This window comes from Nansenia antarctica, assembly GCF_963989245.1.
Source record: "Nansenia antarctica genome assembly, chromosome: 3".
In the NCBI taxonomy this organism is placed as follows: Eukaryota; Metazoa; Chordata; class Actinopteri; order Argentiniformes; family Microstomatidae; genus Nansenia; species Nansenia antarctica.
In genome coordinates this window covers 3,606,075-3,623,574 of record NC_137688.1, presented here as the reverse complement: position 1 = coordinate 3,623,574, position 17,500 = coordinate 3,606,075, and the positions used below count along the sequence as shown (strand labels likewise).

General features: G+C 48.8%; 1 protein-coding gene across 1 annotated transcript in view; it reads right to left on the bottom strand.

Moving 5' to 3' along the window:
• Nucleotides 1-17,500, bottom strand: part of LOC308153208 (LIM and calponin homology domains-containing protein 1-like) — a gene marked incomplete at both ends in the record, with an annotated part of 130,386 nt that overhangs the window by 69,682 nt on the left and 43,204 nt on the right. Inside the window, 1 exon segment of the mRNA XM_080526294.1 lies at nt 2,201-2,271. Coding sequence (XP_080382420.1) covers nt 2,201-2,271 — 71 coding nt within the window.

Genomic DNA, 17,500 nt, shown 5'->3' with positions numbered 1-17,500 from the left:
TAGGTTGTGAAGGGCCTTGAAAGTGAGGAGCAGAATTTGGAAGTCGATTTCGCGGTATTTAACGGGAAGCCAATGGAGTTGTTGAAGAACCGTAATGTAATGTAATGTTCCACCTGACCCTTATTGACCCCCTAGAAGACATAAAAGTCCACAACAAAGAGTGCAGAAGTGTCAGAGAGCCAGCAGAGACACTTCCTGCAGGTCCAGCCTTTGTTTTGAGACGTGTTGACATGAAGGACACATTCTTCTACTTCCTCCACTTCCTCCTGAGGTGCAAGGATTTCCCGGGAAGGTGTGTGTGTGAGTGTGTGTGTGTGTGTGTGTGTGTGTGTGTGTGTGTGTATGCACGCTCGGCATGCGCGTGCATGCTAGTGTCTGTTTGTGTGTCTGTCTGTTTGTGTGTGTGCGTGTGTGTGTGTGTGTGTGTGTGTGTGGGGGGGGGTGCACAAATGTATGTATGTGTGTTTGTGTGTGTGTGTGTGTGTGTGTGTTAGGTCCTGTTATTGATGTTCCATAGGAGGAATGTCGGACCAGAGAGAGCCCCCCTCCCCCCCCCCCCCCCCTCCTCAGTTCCTGTCTTACCCCCGGGCCAACGTGACATAACCCACCCTGCGATAACCATCTCTGGGGTTATGATGTGTTATGATACGCCTCGGAGGACAATGTGATACGACCACAAACACTGGTGGTGTGTGAGAGAACAGTAAGAGAGTGGATGAGTAGAGTACTGTAGATGGATGACTGTAGATGGAGCAGATAGGTGAGGATTAGGTGTTGGGCTGCAAGGGAGCTGGGGCGTGTTGACAGAAGGGTTTACTGCGCTGAGTGCTGTCGGAGGCGGAGAGAGAAACTGTGTTTTTGTGTGAAGGGTGTTATTGATAGCGGGAGCCGAGCCCAGATGAGGAGAACATGGAATGATGAACGACCTCGAACACAAAGTCAAACACGTGTTTGATACCGTATGGAAACATTGGTTACCCCCCCCCTCCCCCCACCCCCAAACGCCCCGCAATGAAAGTAGTACTGCGGTAAAAAATAAAACGAAATATCTTCCTCTAGCACGACGACTGCCAACGGCCGCTGGCCTGAGCTAGATTACTCTTCCTGCTACGACTGGAGGATTGACGATTCACTCGCTTAGTCAAATGTATCGATTGTAAGTCGCTTTGGAATAAGGAGTCTGCTAAAATGCCAAAAATGTAAATGTAAATGTACCCCAGGGCGTATGTGTACAGTACCAGGGGTTAGGGGCGGCTGTGGTGCAGGAGGTAGAGCCGCCGTCTAATGATCACAAGTTTGGCAGATCAGCGGTTCGAGCCCCGGCTGGCCACATGTCACAGTGTCCTTGGGCAAGACACTGAACCCCAAAATTGCTCCCAGTGAGCGGGCCAGTGCCTTACATGGTAGCTTGCCGCCATTGGTGTGTGAATGTGTGTGTGAATGGGTGAATGAGAGGCCGTTGTAAAGCGCTTTGGAGCAGCAAAAAAGGCGCTATATAACTTTTACGGTCCAGAATTACGGTCCTGCTGAAAGCAGAGGGATGTTCTGAGGAGAGTAGAGCGTGTGGACGCTCACACAGGTGTTCCCCTCTGTGGCAGAGTCCTGTATGTGGCTGACATGTTTACGGTCAGGACGGCCGGAGGACACACGCTATTTACACGCTAAGGGAACGAGTCAAGGACTTCAAATATGTGATGCTACTTAGCTTGGCTTTCATTTGTCCCTTTAACTGACAGAAACTGACAACTAACAACATCACCAGTCTACGGTGGGAAAATAGAGACTTTTAAAAGAAATATGACTTGTTTTTTTCTACATTTAGCGCATTTAGCAGACGCCTTTGTCCAAAGCGACTGACAACAATAAAATAAACTAAAACGTTAATAACATTTTAAAAAACGAGTACTTGGTCAAGATAAAACAACAATAACATATTAAAACATAGGATGTAAGACCAGGGGGGTATTCCATCAATGTCGCTAAAGGACAATCCAGGCTTACTTTGATAAATCCCGTGAGACTTAAAAAAACAAAACAACTGCCTTATTTTGAGACTTATCAAAAATAAGCCTGGATTTTCCGATAGCAACGTTGATGGAATACCCCCCAGACAAAGTAATGTGTCTCCTAAACACAAATGACAGCAGGAAGGAGAGGCTTCAGGAGGGACAGCTAAGGTGCAGACACGGTGAGAACTTACTCGCATAGCAGGATCCCGTTCTCCAGCCCTCCCCTGAAGTCCTTGTCACCGAAGCATCTTCCCGTGACCGCCTGGGTTGGGGAAACAAGAAGCACAAACATCTCGTCAGCTTCCTGGGTGGTGTTCCTTCCTCGGTGCGACACTCAACCAAACACCAGACGCTCTGTCAACCTTCCCTAACTTCCTTCCTGACCCCAAGTCTTCAAAAACAAGGGACTTTTCCATCCTAGTTGAGTTCACAGTCACACTACAAAAGAGATAAGTTGAACATCTTGCAACAACAGTAACATAAAGAGAGAGGAAAAACAAAAACAAAGAACCACCCAACCGACAACCGAAGAGGATTAAAGTACAAGAGGTCACACACACACATCAAACTACTAATCTACCCATCAACCTCCAGATAACAGAAAGCCCCTCCAGTGAGAAACAAACTGTTTAAACATGGTAACCTTGGTAACCATGGTAACCTTGGTTTCCCAGGGCTTCAAACGCTTCCCTTCGCGTAGGGAAACTCCAGTAAACAACTTCAGAGCGGAGAAAGGAAGAAAGGGAGAGAGAGATGAGAGAGAGAGAGATGAGAGGAACTAGTGTATCAAGTCGTCCTCCTCTCGTTGACAGCATTGCTGTGCTAATCAGCTTGACGTAAGCTGCCATCATCCCTCCATCATCCCTCCATCATCCCTCCATCATCCCTCCCTCGCTAACGCTCTCCCTCAGGCCTGCCCGGCTCCTCCAGCTCCCCTGGGGGGGGCGGGGGGTAATTGATAGTGACACTGGGGATTTACACTCACCGGACACTTTATTAGGAACACTACTATACTAATACTGGGGTAGGGCCTCCCTTTTGGTCTCAACAACAGCCTCAATTCCACACACACATTACCACCACCACCACCTGCGTGAATGAGAAGGTGTACAGGTGTTGCTAATAGCGTGTATCTACTGTCTGGTGGCCTCTGTCTGTCTTCTCTGGAGAGAAGACACGTATTCGTATTGTAGGTTTGCGTGAGGGTGAGTCTGAGTTTGCCATTGTGTTCCATCTGTGGCTCGACACACTTGAAGTCGTCTTGACTGTCCTACAAGACATCTCTGTTAGCAAAAATATGAATGCATTCAATGTTTGAGATCTAGCGCACTAGTGTTGTCGTATTTAGCACGCATGCACACACACACACACACACACACACACACACACACACACACATACAAACACACACACTGCCTACCAGTCTAGTCATTCACAGTGGGGGGGATCAGGAGCACACACAGTACCGAACTAATTCTAATCCCTAAACTCTAATATGACCACATCACTGACTGAGACAATCTGTCCTCGCTACCAAACCACCTTCAGACTCCCTGCAGCGAGGGGGGAAGCAGCGGACCCGTTTAAAAGTCATAACAGCCATTTAAAACAGTGGGACCCTGATGGACGGTTCGATTCAGAGCCAAAACAATTAAGGGATTCAATTCGCTGACCGGTCTCGTAACATGTGTTTGTACAGCTGTGGAGGGGGGGGGGGGGGGGGGGGCACCTGGTGAGTGTTTCTGTCAATTCCTTGGCTCTTTCGCCGAGACTTGGATCAGGTACAAAAGAAATGGACTGCTGTATGGCAGAGAGGGGTGTGTGTGTGTGTGTGTGTGTGTGTGTGTGTGTGTGTGTGTGTGGTTGTGTGTCTGTTGATCTGTGCTGGGGGCGGACTAGGCACGCTGCCTGATGCTGACGTGTGTGTGTGTGGGTGTGTGATGATTATACAGTACGTGCCATGCTTGTGTGTGTGTCTCTGTGTGTGTGTGTGTACGTGCATGAGTGTGTGTGTGTGTTTGTGTGTCTTCGTGCGTGTGCATGCCTGCGTGTGTGCGTGCGTGTGTGTGTGTGTCTGTGTGTGTGTGTGCGTGCATGAGTGCGTGTGTCATGTGTGTATCTTTGTGCGTGTGCATGCCTGCGTGTGTGTGCGTGTGTGTGTGCGTGTGTCTTTGTGTGTGCGTGCATGAGTGTTTGTGTGTGTGTATCTTTGTGCGTGTGCATGCCTGCATGTGTGCGTGCGTGTGTGTTTGTATCTGTGTGTGTGCATGCGTATATGTGTGTGTGTGTGTGTGTGTGTGTGTGCGTGTGCATGCATGAGTGTGTGTGTGTGTGTGCGTGCATGAGTGCGTGTGTCATGTGTGTATCTTTGTGCGTGTGCATGCCTGCGTGTGTGTGTCCGTGTGTGTGTGTGTGTGTGTGTGTGTGTCTTGTGTGTACCTGTGGAACACAGACCTAGCTAGCGTGCTGACACACACACACACACACACACACACACACACACACATATTCACAACTACTATTCACACCGTGGCAGAGGACTGGGAGCTGGCCATTGTTTCCCCTTCGGCTCCCAAAAGTGATGAGAGACGACATTCTATTGGTGGTGTGTGTGTGTGTGTGTGTGTGTGTGTGTGTGTGTGTGTGTGTGTGTGTGTGTGAGGTCCAACCATGAACCTGACAAAAAAACACACATGGTTCACATTAGCAGCCCTCCATAATTGCTTCCTAATATCCAGTACAGTTTTGCCATTCTCAGCTTGGCAGACTAACATACTGTACGATGACGGGACCTTGTCCAGTTCAGACTCGACAGTGAGACCCAAGTACAGCTTCAGTCTAGAAGTGGGTTTTTTATATACTGTATCTGGAGAAATGTGTTAGTGGAAATGTAGTATTGGCTACTGTCTGCGTGCTGTCTGTCTGTCTGTCTGTCTGTCTGTCTGTCTTGGCTACTGTCTGCGTGCTGTCTGTCTGTCTTGGCTGCTGTCTGTCTGTGTCTGTCTGTGTGCTGTCTGTCTGCGTGCTGTCTGTCTGTGTGCTGTCTGTCTGTGTGCTGTCTGTCTGCATGCTGTCTGTCTGCGTGCTGTCTGTCTGTCTGCGTGCGGTCTGTGTGTGTGTCTGTCTGTCTGTCTGTCTGCGTGCTGTCTGTCTGTCTGTGCCTTGGTGTGGCTAGCAGCAGAGTCCTTCACAGGAGTGCTAGAGGGCACCAGGATATCACAGTGCTTCATCAAATGCCGGTCCAGAGAGGACGCTGGCGTTGCTTGTTCGCCACTTCTCTGCCCGAAATCTAGGTGTAAATGCAGTATACAGAGTAGATTGTCCTACAAAGACATTTAGATTTAGTAATCTAAAAATTCATTACACCCCTATACTTTCTTTTATTTCCTTTTTATTTTACTACTCAATCTTTTCACTATAATTTATCTGTCCAATAAAATGAAAAAATATGACTGCCCCACTCAGAAAAAAACAACAACTGCAATGTGATTCTACTGTCGAAGAACAAAAAGAGGGGCACAAACAATGCAGTGCTCTCACTCCCTCACATACCTTCCTCCTGAGATCGCAGACAGACAGATGATGATTGGCTCATACCATCCTACTGAGACACTGCTACCCTGCAGCGGTCTGTCTGCCCAGACACAGAGAACTGAACTGCTCCCCGGAGGCAAATTATTAGGAAGCTAAAAATATGACTTTTATTGCCGTAGCGTACAGATGTGAAAGCTGAGGACCTCTAATCGTCTGATGCAGTAAAGATTGATTCGTGCGTTTAACACACACACACACACACACACACACACACACACACACAGACACACAGACAAAGACACAGACACAGACACAGACACAGACACACACACACACACAGACACCACATACACACACCCAGACACGCACACCACACACGTGCGTTTAACACAGACACACTGCCTGTCTGCCTCCCTGCCTATCTGCCTGCCTGCCTGCCTGCCTCCCTGCCTCCCTGTCTGTCTGCCTGTCTGCCTGCCTCCCTGTCTGCCTGTCTCCCTGCCTCCCTGTCTCCCTGTCTCCCTGTCTGCCTGCCTGCTGGTGTCCTCTGTGGAGGGGCTGGTATCCTCTGTGGAGTGGCTGGTGTCCTCTGTGGAGTGGCTGGTGTCCTCTGTGGAGGGGCTGGTGTCCTCTGTGGAGTGGCTGGTGTCCTCTGTGGAGTGGCTGGTGTCCTCTGTGGAGGGGCTGGTGTCCTCTGTGGAGTGGCTGGTGTCCTCTGTGGAGGGGCTGGTGTCCTCTGTGGAGTGGCTGGTGTCCTCTGTGGAGGGGCTGGTGTCCTCTGTGGAGGGGCTGGTGTCCTCTGTGGAGTGGCTGGTGTCCTCTGTGGAGGGGCTGGTGTCCTCTGTGGAGTGGCTGGTGTCCTCTGTGGAGGGGCTGGTGTCCTCTGTGGAGTGGCTGGTGTCCTCTGTGGAGGGGCTGGTGTCCTCTGTGGAGGGGCTGGTGTCCTCTGTGGAGTGGCTGGTGTCCTCTGTGGAGGGGCTGGTGTCCTCTGTGGAGGGGCTGGTGTCCTCTGTGGAGGGGCTGGTGTCCTCTGTGGAGGGGCTGGTGTCCTCTGTGGAGTGGCTGGTGTCCTCTGTGGAGTGGCTGACCCATAAACATACATTATGTCTTCCTGGTCTGGAGGTTCTGGCTGGAACCAAGCAGGTCCTGAACACTGATCAGTTTTTCTCATTACCTGGACCTGTCTCTCTCTCTCTCTCTCTCTCTCTCCCTCTCCCTCTGTGTCTCTCTCTCTCTTCCTCTCCCTCTCCCTCTGTCTCTCTCTTCCTCTCCCTCTCCCTCTGTCTCTCTCTCGCTCTCTCTCTCTGTGTGTTTCTCTCTCTCTGTGTCTCTCTCTCTGCCTCTCTCTCTCTCTCGCTCTCTCTCTCTCTCTCTCTCTCTCTCTCTCTCTCTCTCTCTCTCTGTGTGTCTCTCTCTGTGTCTCTCTCTCTGCCTCTCTCTCTCTCTCTCTCTCTCTCTCTCTGTGTGTGTCTCTCTCTCTGTGTCTCTCTCTCTGCCTCTCTCTCTCTGTCTCTCTCCCTGTCTGCCTCTCTCTCTCTCCCTCTCACTCTCTCCCTCTCACACACACACACACACACACACCCAGGCTTACCTCACCCTCATAGGGAGGTCTGCTGCCTGGTGAGACCAGGGGCCTGATGGTCTGGGTGTGTGTGTGTGTGTGTGTGTGTGTGTGTGTGTGTGTATGTGTGTGTGTATGTGTATGTTTGTGTGTGTGGTGTGTGTCTGGGTGTGTGGTGTGTGTGTGTGTGTGTGTGTCTGGTGTGTGTGTGTGTGTGTGTGTGTGTGTGTGTGTGTGGTGTATATGTGTGTGTGTGTGTGTCTGGGTGTGTGTGTGTGTGTCTGTGTCTGTGTGTGTGTGTGTGTGTCTGTGTGGTGTGTGTGTGTGTGTCTATGTGTGTGTGTGTGTGTCTGTGTGTGTGTGTGTGTGTGTGTCTGTGTGGTGTGTGTGTGTGTGTGTGTGTCTATGTGTGTGTGTGGGGGGCCTGATGGCTAACACAGAGCCCTCTGGGCCAACACAGCCCTATGGGACCTGTGGTAGGAAACCCAGCTAACATGCTAGTAAAACCTGGATTAATGCTAGTAAAACCTGGAGAAACGGGTTTAATTGAATTCACAATTCACAGACTTCGGAAGTTTCGTAATGGAAAACTAGGCTAGGGGGTCAAACTGGAAGCGTACCAAGAGAGAGAAGAGAAGTCAAAAACACTTTGGTGTGTCCAATAAATGATCTACATTCTACAGTAATGACATTGTAATTGCATAGTAATAATGTTTGAGTTATTACCTTGGTAGTAAGCATAATGTCTATGAAATGTAAAGTGTTACCCAAGAACTCTTCATCCCCTCTCCCCAGTTTGTCTACTGTAAATATATGTATGTATATTCATTCTTCCTTCTTCTAGCATTATGAATGGACTGCACTTATGTAGCGCCTTTATCCAAAGCACTTTACAACGGCCTCTCATTCACCCATTCACACACACATTCACACACACATTCCCGGCAAGTTGCCATGCAAGGCGCTGGCCGGCCCGCTCACTGGGAGCAATTTGAGTTCGGTTCAGTGTCTTGCCCAAGGACACTTCGACATGTGGCCAGCCGGGTTTCAAACCGCCAATCTGCCAACCTTGCGATCATTAGACGGCAGCTCTACCTCCTGCGCCACAGACACACAATGCACAACGGCCCCTGGTCCTAACAATGATAACTTTTTTCTTACGATGACTGTTGGATAGATGATTCACTTACTTAGACAAATGTATTTGTTGTAAGTCGCTTTGGATAAAGGCGTCTGCTAAATGCCTGAAATGTCAATGTAACTGTAAGTAAACAGAAACTACAGGAGGTTGAGGACGACTTCATTAGAGAGTGCCCCCCCTCCCCCCGTGGCCTGGGGTGGTCCAGCGGTCTAGCACCGCGGTCTACTGTACAGTGCCCACATACATACGCCCATACTGGCATGGGTTCGAATCCGGCTCATGCCCTGCTCACATGTCCTCTCTTCTTCTCCCTTCTTCTCCTTACTTTCCTGTCTCTCCCTCTCTCTCTCTCTCTCTCTCTCTCTCTCTCTCTCTCTCTCTCTCTCTCTCTCTCTCTCTCTCTCTCTCCCTCCTGAAGTCCCTTTCTCTCTCTCCTTCCTGTCTGTCTACTTTCCTGTCTGTCTTCACTAGATCTGTCCAATAAAATGACAAATATGGAGTGTGACCATATGCCCCCACTCCAGAAAAACTAAAAACAGAGTGCCCCCCCCCCCCCCCCCCCTGACTATCTGGTAAGCTCTGGACGACCGACCGACCGACCAATCTCTGTTTCCCAACCGCAGCAGCAGGGTCATCTGAGGTGACCCCGCTAGCCTACTGGGGAATGCGTCGCCTTTGTTGCGACCATAGGAATGCGGCCCCGCAAGCATGTCCGCTCCGAGGCTGCATTGTTTCACACAAACAATCAAAAGAGATTCCGTTACGTTTTTTTTTTCATGTTTTTTTTCTTTCTGTTACTTCCCTCCCAGCGGAGCCCTTTGGCGCTCTCTCTAAACACCAGCGATTATTCTCATGGATTCATATCCGAGTTTCATCATCTTCCGGGACTTTGTTGTTTCGTTCGTTGTGTTCGTGGAAAGAGGAAGAAAGACTCCGTCGAAGAAGAAGAAGAAGAAGAAGAAGAAAGAAAAAAAACAACCGCTTTAAGTAAGCAAAAGCAAACTTTTGCTCTTTTCCCAAGCATCGGTTAACTTAAAACACTCTGAAGAACACATCTGAAAAAAGCCTGGTCCACTTTGATGACTTCCGTGTCCTAGATTATCGTCGAGGAGTCTGAGAAAAGCTGGTCCCCTCAGGAACAGAGTCGCTCGAGACTCGATATTTCACTTCCAAGAAAATGTCCAGCTCCTCCTCGACACAACCAAGGGGCATGAGCAATGCGAGAGCTCTGACATATCTTGGCTTCCAACCTGGCTAGCACCAAAACGTCCCGACGATGATGTCAACTGTCAGAGCTGCTCACCTACCATTGTTCAGATAACCGCCCAATAAAAACACTGTGACAGAATGGACTTGATGGCTCGTGCCAAAATAAACAAAGTCCACCATCTCTACCTGCGTCTGCACGCACGGTTATCACAACACCAGCTCCATCTGCTTCCCCTGGACCTGCTCCTCTATGACAGGCCTACTGTAGGACAGAGACTAACCTAACCCTACTGTAGGACAGAGAGCCAGCAGTTTCCTAGTCTCTCTCTCTCTCCTTCCCTCTCTCTCCTTCCCTCCCTCTCCCTCCCTCCCTCCCCTTCCCTCTCTCTCCCTCTCCTTCGCCCCCTCTCTCTCCCTCCTGAAGTCCCTTTCTCTCTCTCTGTCTCTCTCTCTCTCTCTCCCTCTCTCTCCCTCTCTCCCTTTCTCCCTCTCTCCCTCCCTCCCTCCCTCCCTCTCCCTCTCTCTCCCTCTCCGACTCCGACTTACTAGTGCCGTAGCCAATGAAAACAGATCTATTTCATCGCCATGGTAATCTCCGGGGGGTCATTCCTACAGTTGGAAGTTCTACCTATAACCAAATTAACAACCGGTAATTCCAGGTTTTGAGAATAAGCAGGTTTCCGTGACTCTCTCTGAGAGAGAGAGAGAGAGAGAGAGAGAGAGAGAGAGAGAGAGAGAGAGAGAGAGAGAGAGAGCAAAAAAAGAAAAGAAAAACGACTTCCCAATCGCCCCGCAGGCTTGGTGATCCTCTGTTAGAAGACGTGACAGCTGTTTGCTCAGGGGATCATAAACACAAACGTGCACACGCCTGTTCTGTATTTACATGTCTCAAGATCTTTTCTTTTTTGTGTGAAATGGAATTAAGAATCTAACCCGCAATGTTTTCGTTGCGCTCTCTGAAGTGCATTGCACAACCCCTATGATGATACACACACTACTATGCAACCAAGTTCAGACACACACACACACACGCGCGCTGCTCGGCTGTCAGCCAGTAATCTTGCTACGGGTACTTAGACTTAGTAATCCCTGCTTCCCTCCTGCTCTGGTGGAGGAATGAACAGTATTGTACCTCAATAAATCAATCACATGTAGTTATATTTTTTACAGTTTTGTCACAAAGTGTTTACCAACATGAACGATACAAACGATGTAAACAACAGACTGTGTTGTTTACAGAAATGGATAGAAATATCATTGCCGTGGTAATCTCCAGGGGACTTTCAGAGAGGGAGGGAGAGGGAGAGAGGGAGAGAGAGAGAGAGAGAGAGAGAGAGAGAGAGAGAGAGAGAGAGAGAGGGAAGGAGAGGGAGAGAGAGAGGGAGTGAGATGGAGAGAGAGACTGAGGGAGAGGGAGGGAAGGAGAGGGAGAGAGAGAGGGAAGGAGAAAGGGAGAGAGGGAGAGAGAGAGAGAGAGGGAGAGAGAGAGAGAGAGGGAGAAGGAGGGAAGGAGTGAGAGAGAGAGAGAGAGAGAGAGAAGACCTCCTCTCATCTCTTCAGGTTACATCTTAACTGTCCCTCCTAAAGACCTCTTCATCCCCACTACCCGCCAGTACTATAAATAAAATTAATTAATTAATAAAATGTAAATCGTACTTCTAGCGTGGTTACTGCCAATGGCCGCTGGTCATGGCATAAATTACTTTTTCTTGTGATGACTGATGGATAGATGATTCACTTACTTTGACAAATCTATTTGTTGTCAGTCGCTTTGGCTAAATGACAAAAATGTAAATGTCACTGTCGAAAAGCAAGCCAGGGAGAGGCACGGAAATACTCCCTGTTAGGAAGAAACCTTGAGAGGAACCAGGCTCAGAGAGGGAACCCCTCCTCTCCTGGCTGGTCGGGGTGAGATCAGTATTTACAAAATAAACCTCAACGAATGGGGATCAATATCATAGGGTATAAATGGTAAATGGACTGCACTTATATAGCGCCTTTATCCAAAGCGCTTTACAACGGCCTCTCATTCACCCATCCACACACACATTCACACACCAACGGCGGCAAGCTGCCATGCAAGGCGCCGGCCGGCCCCGCTCACTGGGAGCAATTTGGGGTTCAGTGTCTCGCCCAAGGACACCTCGACATGTGGCCAGCCGGGGCTCGAACCGCCGATCTGCCAACCTTGCGATCATTCGACGGCGGCTCTACCTCCTGAGACACAGCCGCCCCCAGTATAAAGGTGCTCCCTTCCCCAAACACCTTCTCAAATGTCTCCTTCCCCGCATACATCCTTATCATCCCCACATCCCTTCTCACCAGAGCCTTAAACACATCCCACACATCCATGCTCTACCAACTGAGCCACAGAGGACCACCTCTTGAGAAGAGCACATGTTGTTTGTTTCTGTTTTCTCATTAAACATTACTGTGGAATGCCCCTCTCTTGAGCTACAAGAGTGATTGATATATAAGAGTGATAATATAAGAGTGATATCACTGCAACAACAGCAAACAACGGAGAAATGTTTTCGCCCTGCACAGCAAGAAGAACTAAATCACCTGTCTGCTGACGAGACTAAACATTGCTCAACTGCAGAAAAGTCAGACTGCCAAGCGTCCAATACCAATATATAAAACTGAGATTGGAATCTGTTTGCCCCCAAACTGTCCAACAATATTGTTCTAGCCCCGCAGCCTCCAGAGGAGCATCAGATAAGACCCAAAGGCACAAATACATCAGTGTTGTGTACTGCTGAAGGTTTAAGGACGCTTAACAACACTGTAGTGAGATGAGAACACTCCTCTCCCGTCCCCTCCCCTCCACTTTCATCTCCTCTCCTGTCCTCTCCTAACCTCTCCTCTACTCTCCTCTCCTCCCCTTCCATCTCCTCTCCGCCCCTCTCCTCCCCTCCCCTCTCCCGTCCTCTCCTCCCCTCTCCTGCCCTCCCCTCCCCTCCCCTCCCCTCTACTCCCCTCCCCTCTCCTCTCTCATCCCCCGACTTCTAAGTAAAGTAAGTAAAGTCCATAGAGGCCTCTTTCTAGAAGGATATATATATATATATATAACAGTGCCTTTTTTAATACCAACACTCCAGCAGTGAGCCCCTTCAGAAGGGATCTGTCTGTGTTTCTCTCTCTCTCTCTCTCTCTCTCTCTCTCTCTCTCTCTCTCTCTCTCTCTCTCTCTCTCTCTCTCTGTCTCTTCTAGTGAAACAAGGGAGTGCTGTTATACTGAATATCAGCATGGCTGTGATATACAACAGATTATGATTTGTTGGTTTATTTAATCATTTTTTTTGGCTCCGCCAACAAAAAATTGTTCAGCAACTGAACTTCAACTGGACTGTTGCCTAGTAACCTGAACACAAACATGCAATCTAATTAACGGCCATTTAGTAGAACACCTGTGCGGCGGAGTGAAACATATACAGTAGTTAAAGGAGAGTTGTCCCAGTGCTGTTATACTGTATATCGGCACTTATGGGATGCCTCTTGGGGGGGGGGGGGGGGGGGGGGGTCACACTGCTGTAGTCACCTCTCCTCTCCTCTCTCCTCCTTTCCTCTCCTCTCTCCCCCTCTCCTCTCCGCTCCTCTCCTCTCCTCTCCTCTCCCCTCCTCTCTCCTCCTTTCCTCTCCTCTCTCCCCCTCTCCTCTCCTCTCTCCTCCTCTCCTCTCCTCTCTCCTCCTCTCCTCTCCTCTCTCCTCCTCTCCTCTCCTCTCTCCTCCTCTCCTCTCCTCTCTGCTCCTCTCCTATCCTCTCCCCTCCTCTCCTCTCCTCCCCTCCCCTCTCCTCCCCTCTCCTCCCCTCCCCTCCCCTCTCCTCTCCTCTCCTCTCCTCTCTCCTCTCCTCTCTCTCCTCTCCTCTCTCCTCTCCCCTCCCCTCCTCTCCTCTAGTCCCAGAGGTTGATGAGAGTGGTTGGCGGTGGCTGGAGGATTCTGTCCTACTTTCTGCTTTTAGCCCTAGCCTGGTGCGCTATTCTGACAGGAGGGGGAGGGGGGAGGGGGGAGAAGAGGGAGAGGAAGAGGTGGAGGAGGAGGAGGAGGAGGAGGAGGAGGTGGAGGAGAGGAGGAGGTGGAGGTGGTGAAGGAGGAGGAGGAGGAGGAGAGGAGCTAGCCTTCTTTAAGCAGTGGAACTCCATTAAGACTGAGAGTTAGAGAGTTATGAGGAATCTTTGAGCATAGTAGGAAAAATACTATTTAGAAAAAGGGAATTCATGGAACAGATTTATTTTTTCTCAGACTAGCCAACCATCAATTTCTGGTGGTGTAATTATTCAGTTAAAGGTCAAGGCCGCTTGGTTTACTCCCTCAGAGTGTTTGTTAGACTGCCCCCCCGGCCTCCCGTCATCAAGACATCCAGAAATGATCGTCTTCACATGAAATGGAAAAACGTGTGGCTTTGTGATATTTCCTAATATATTTCCTATGTTCCACCCCCCACCCGCCTCTCCTCTCCCACTCCTCTTCTCCTCCCTTCCCACCCACCTCTCCCTCCCCCTCCCCCTCCTCCTCTCCTCTCCCCCCCACCCCCCTCTCCTCTCCCCCTCCTCCTCTCCTCCCCCCCCACCCCCCTCTCCTCCCCCCCACCCCTCCTCTCCTCCTCCCTTCCTCCTCTCCTGTTCATCCCTAACCCAGAGGAAACAGGGAGTGAAGCTACTGTAGTGTGATGAGTTACAGTATACTGTCTTCCACCCGCTTCCAACACACACACACACACACACACATTGTACTGTAGAAGCAGGCATGCACGCACACACACTATACTGTAGAAGCATGCCTGCACGCACACGCACACGCACACACACACACACACACACACACACACACACACACACACACACACAGCATCTTGAGAGAAGGTGGGTCTGTTGACCAGAGGAGCTGTTTTCCTGTCTGGTGTCAGTATGTCCAGTATGAACCTGAGGCTCGCTGACGTCCACTTGGCTGAGGCTGTATCAGATCTGGACACACACACACACACACACACACACACACACACACACACACACACACACACGCATATGCACACACTCCGTCTCACGCTGAGGCCTGGACTGCAGATCTATACTGTTAATCAGTCAAGCAGGCAGGGGTAAACAGGATCTGGTGACTGACACACACCAGATACACACCACATACACACCAGACACACACCACATACACACCAGATACACACCAGATACACACATACACCCTGTTGTGTTGGTATGAAACGTGAACATCATGAGAGGCTTCAGGATGCATTCCCTGTCTCAGACAGACACACGCACACACACACACACTCACACACTCACACACACACACACACACACACCATCTGTACAGAAAATGAGTCTGAAACTGTGGCAAGTCTTCTGTCAAATGTACGTGTGTGCAAATGTGCTTACAATACTGCACGCACACACGCGCACACACACACGTCTAGGTTTTTGGCGGGAGTTGAGAGGCAGCTCTCAGGAAACAGCAGAGGTTTAAATCAATGAGGCTGCCACCACAACACCCCACATCGCCCCCCCCCCCCCGCCAGACAGAACAAAGGCCTTCTGTAAGAGAGGATCACCCCAGGTAATGACAGCTAATGGACGTAATTACCCTGATATTTCACAGTGGAAAACAGCACTAAAACCACAGCAAAGTCAAGACACACAGGGTAGTAAATCCGTCACTAAGACATGGAGGCACGGAGAACCTCTGTCAGCGGGGAAAAACTGACAGCGGCAACTACAACTACTGATTGGGGCTGTTGGGATGTTGTCAGGGAGAGTCAGGTTGCGTTGTTTAGCACAACGACACCTTTTCCCCGCGGTTGCTAGGGGTAACATCCAGTCAGTTGCTAGGGTTAACAGCCAGTCAGTTGCTAGGGTTAACAGCCAGTCAGTTGCTAGGGGTAACATCCAGTCAGTTGCTAGGGGTAACATCCAGTCAGTTTCTAGGGGTAACATCCAGTCAGTTGCTAGGGGTAACATCCAGTCAGTTGCTAGGGGTAACATCCAGCCAGTTGCTAGCGGTAACATCCAGTCAGTTGCTAGGGGTAACATCCAGTCAGTTGCTAGGGGTAACATCCAGTCAGTTGCTAGGGGTAACATCCAGTCAGTTGCTAGGGTAAACAGCCAGTACATTTCGGGGTCCTAATGAAGCCGTACTCGAATTCTGATTGGTTTATCAACGAGAGCGACCAGCGATGTCCCTGAGCAGACAGACGATTAAAAGATACGTTTGTGAAAGTATCCGACATAACTAGAGCTGCCAACAAATTGTATTAGACTTAGTAGAATTACTTAATATCGTATGTAAAACATTGTGTACTCTATAGATCAGTAACGTGCAGTGAGGTCATTGGCTGGGTAGGCAGTGAGCTATTTAAAAAAATCATGCGAGTAACGCAGCAGCCAGACTTCAAATGGCATAGCGCATACTATAAAGACAATCAAATAGCCCTTATATCTTTTAACGCAGGCTCAAAACTCACTTCTTCAAGAAGTAGGCCTACTACTATAGGCTATTATACTACTATACTATATATACTATATACTATACTACTACTATCAGTAACGTGCAGTGAGGTCATTGGCTGGGTAGGCAGTGAGCTATTTAAAAAAAAGCATGCGATTAACGCAGCAGCCAGACTTCAAATGGCATAGTGCATAATATAAAGGCAATCAATAGCCCTTATATCTTTTAACACAGGCTCAAAACTCACTTCTTCAAGAAGTAGGCCTACTACCAGAATCCTTCAAGCACCTATTGTACTGTTAGTTTGCTATTCTTCTCTATGCTATTGCTATTGCTATATTGCTATACTGTATTTTTAGTTTGCTATTCTTCATTTTGCCTTAAAAAAGCAGTACACTCCTACGTTAAATGCAATTATTGTAAGTCGCTTTGAATAAAAGCGTCGGCTAAATGACTGTAATGTAATGTAGGCTAATATACTATACTATAAAGTCAATCACATAGCCCATATATACTATACTATCAAATAGCTGGTCAAAAATGTCATGTATTGTTATCTCATAACTACACATAGCGTAGCGCAACAGCCTGTATGGCATTGCCTACATTCACGTGCATCTCAACAGGATTTACAGCAGCACACAAAACAGCTCAATGACAATATAAATTCACCTGCATCAACAACACAGGATTTACAGCATTTGAACCGGCACGCAATAGCCTACATTATCTTAACTGTTGGATATCCATGATGCTGATCTCAAGTTAGCTGTGGAAATGTAGAACCGCGGCGCGAACAGCAGAGGACTGGAATGCCGCTACGGCAAGCCAAACGCAAACTGTCAATCATGCTGTCAGAGGCAGCCTGCACGGTGCCTCAACGTCCATCAATGAAGACAATGTGAGAACAGACTACGCATGCGCAAACCTACGAAACCGTTGGTCTATCTTACTTCGCATAGCACAGAAGCACAAGCACAGTCTGCCTCTCGCACACACAGGTGCCTCTCGCCAGCAATCAGCAATCAGCTAGCTTTGGGAGCAAACTCTCCTGGTGCCAGGGCATGCATTATATTTTTATAACAACACATTTTACATCATTTATTTTTATTTTAACAACATTTTAACACATTAAAGTTAAGAATAATGAGTAAAATAAATTTAAAAAAATATATATAATTTTTTTAGATAAAAAAATAATTAAAAAATAATTTTAAAAGACTGATATTCTTTTTTTCTTCTTAAATGCCTGGGTGAGGCACTGCCTACCCTGCCTCACCTGACTGCACGCCACTGCTATAGATAAACTTCACGAAAAATGCGCTCGGCCCACCACCTACTTGTCTTCGCGAGGTCACGTCAAAATGGCCGCTGTCTCCTCGACGGAAAAGACCTCACAAGTCACTCACCCGCCTGTCACTACAGACGCTCCCTCGTGCTCCGAAACGCCAGGAGGCAACATCAAACGTTCCAATTTGTTGATGAAATGATGATTACAACTATAATAATAATCATAATGTAATAACTATAATTAGAAGTTTTCCACTATAAAGAGTGGAAAGGAGAGGAGACACGCGAGGGACGTCGT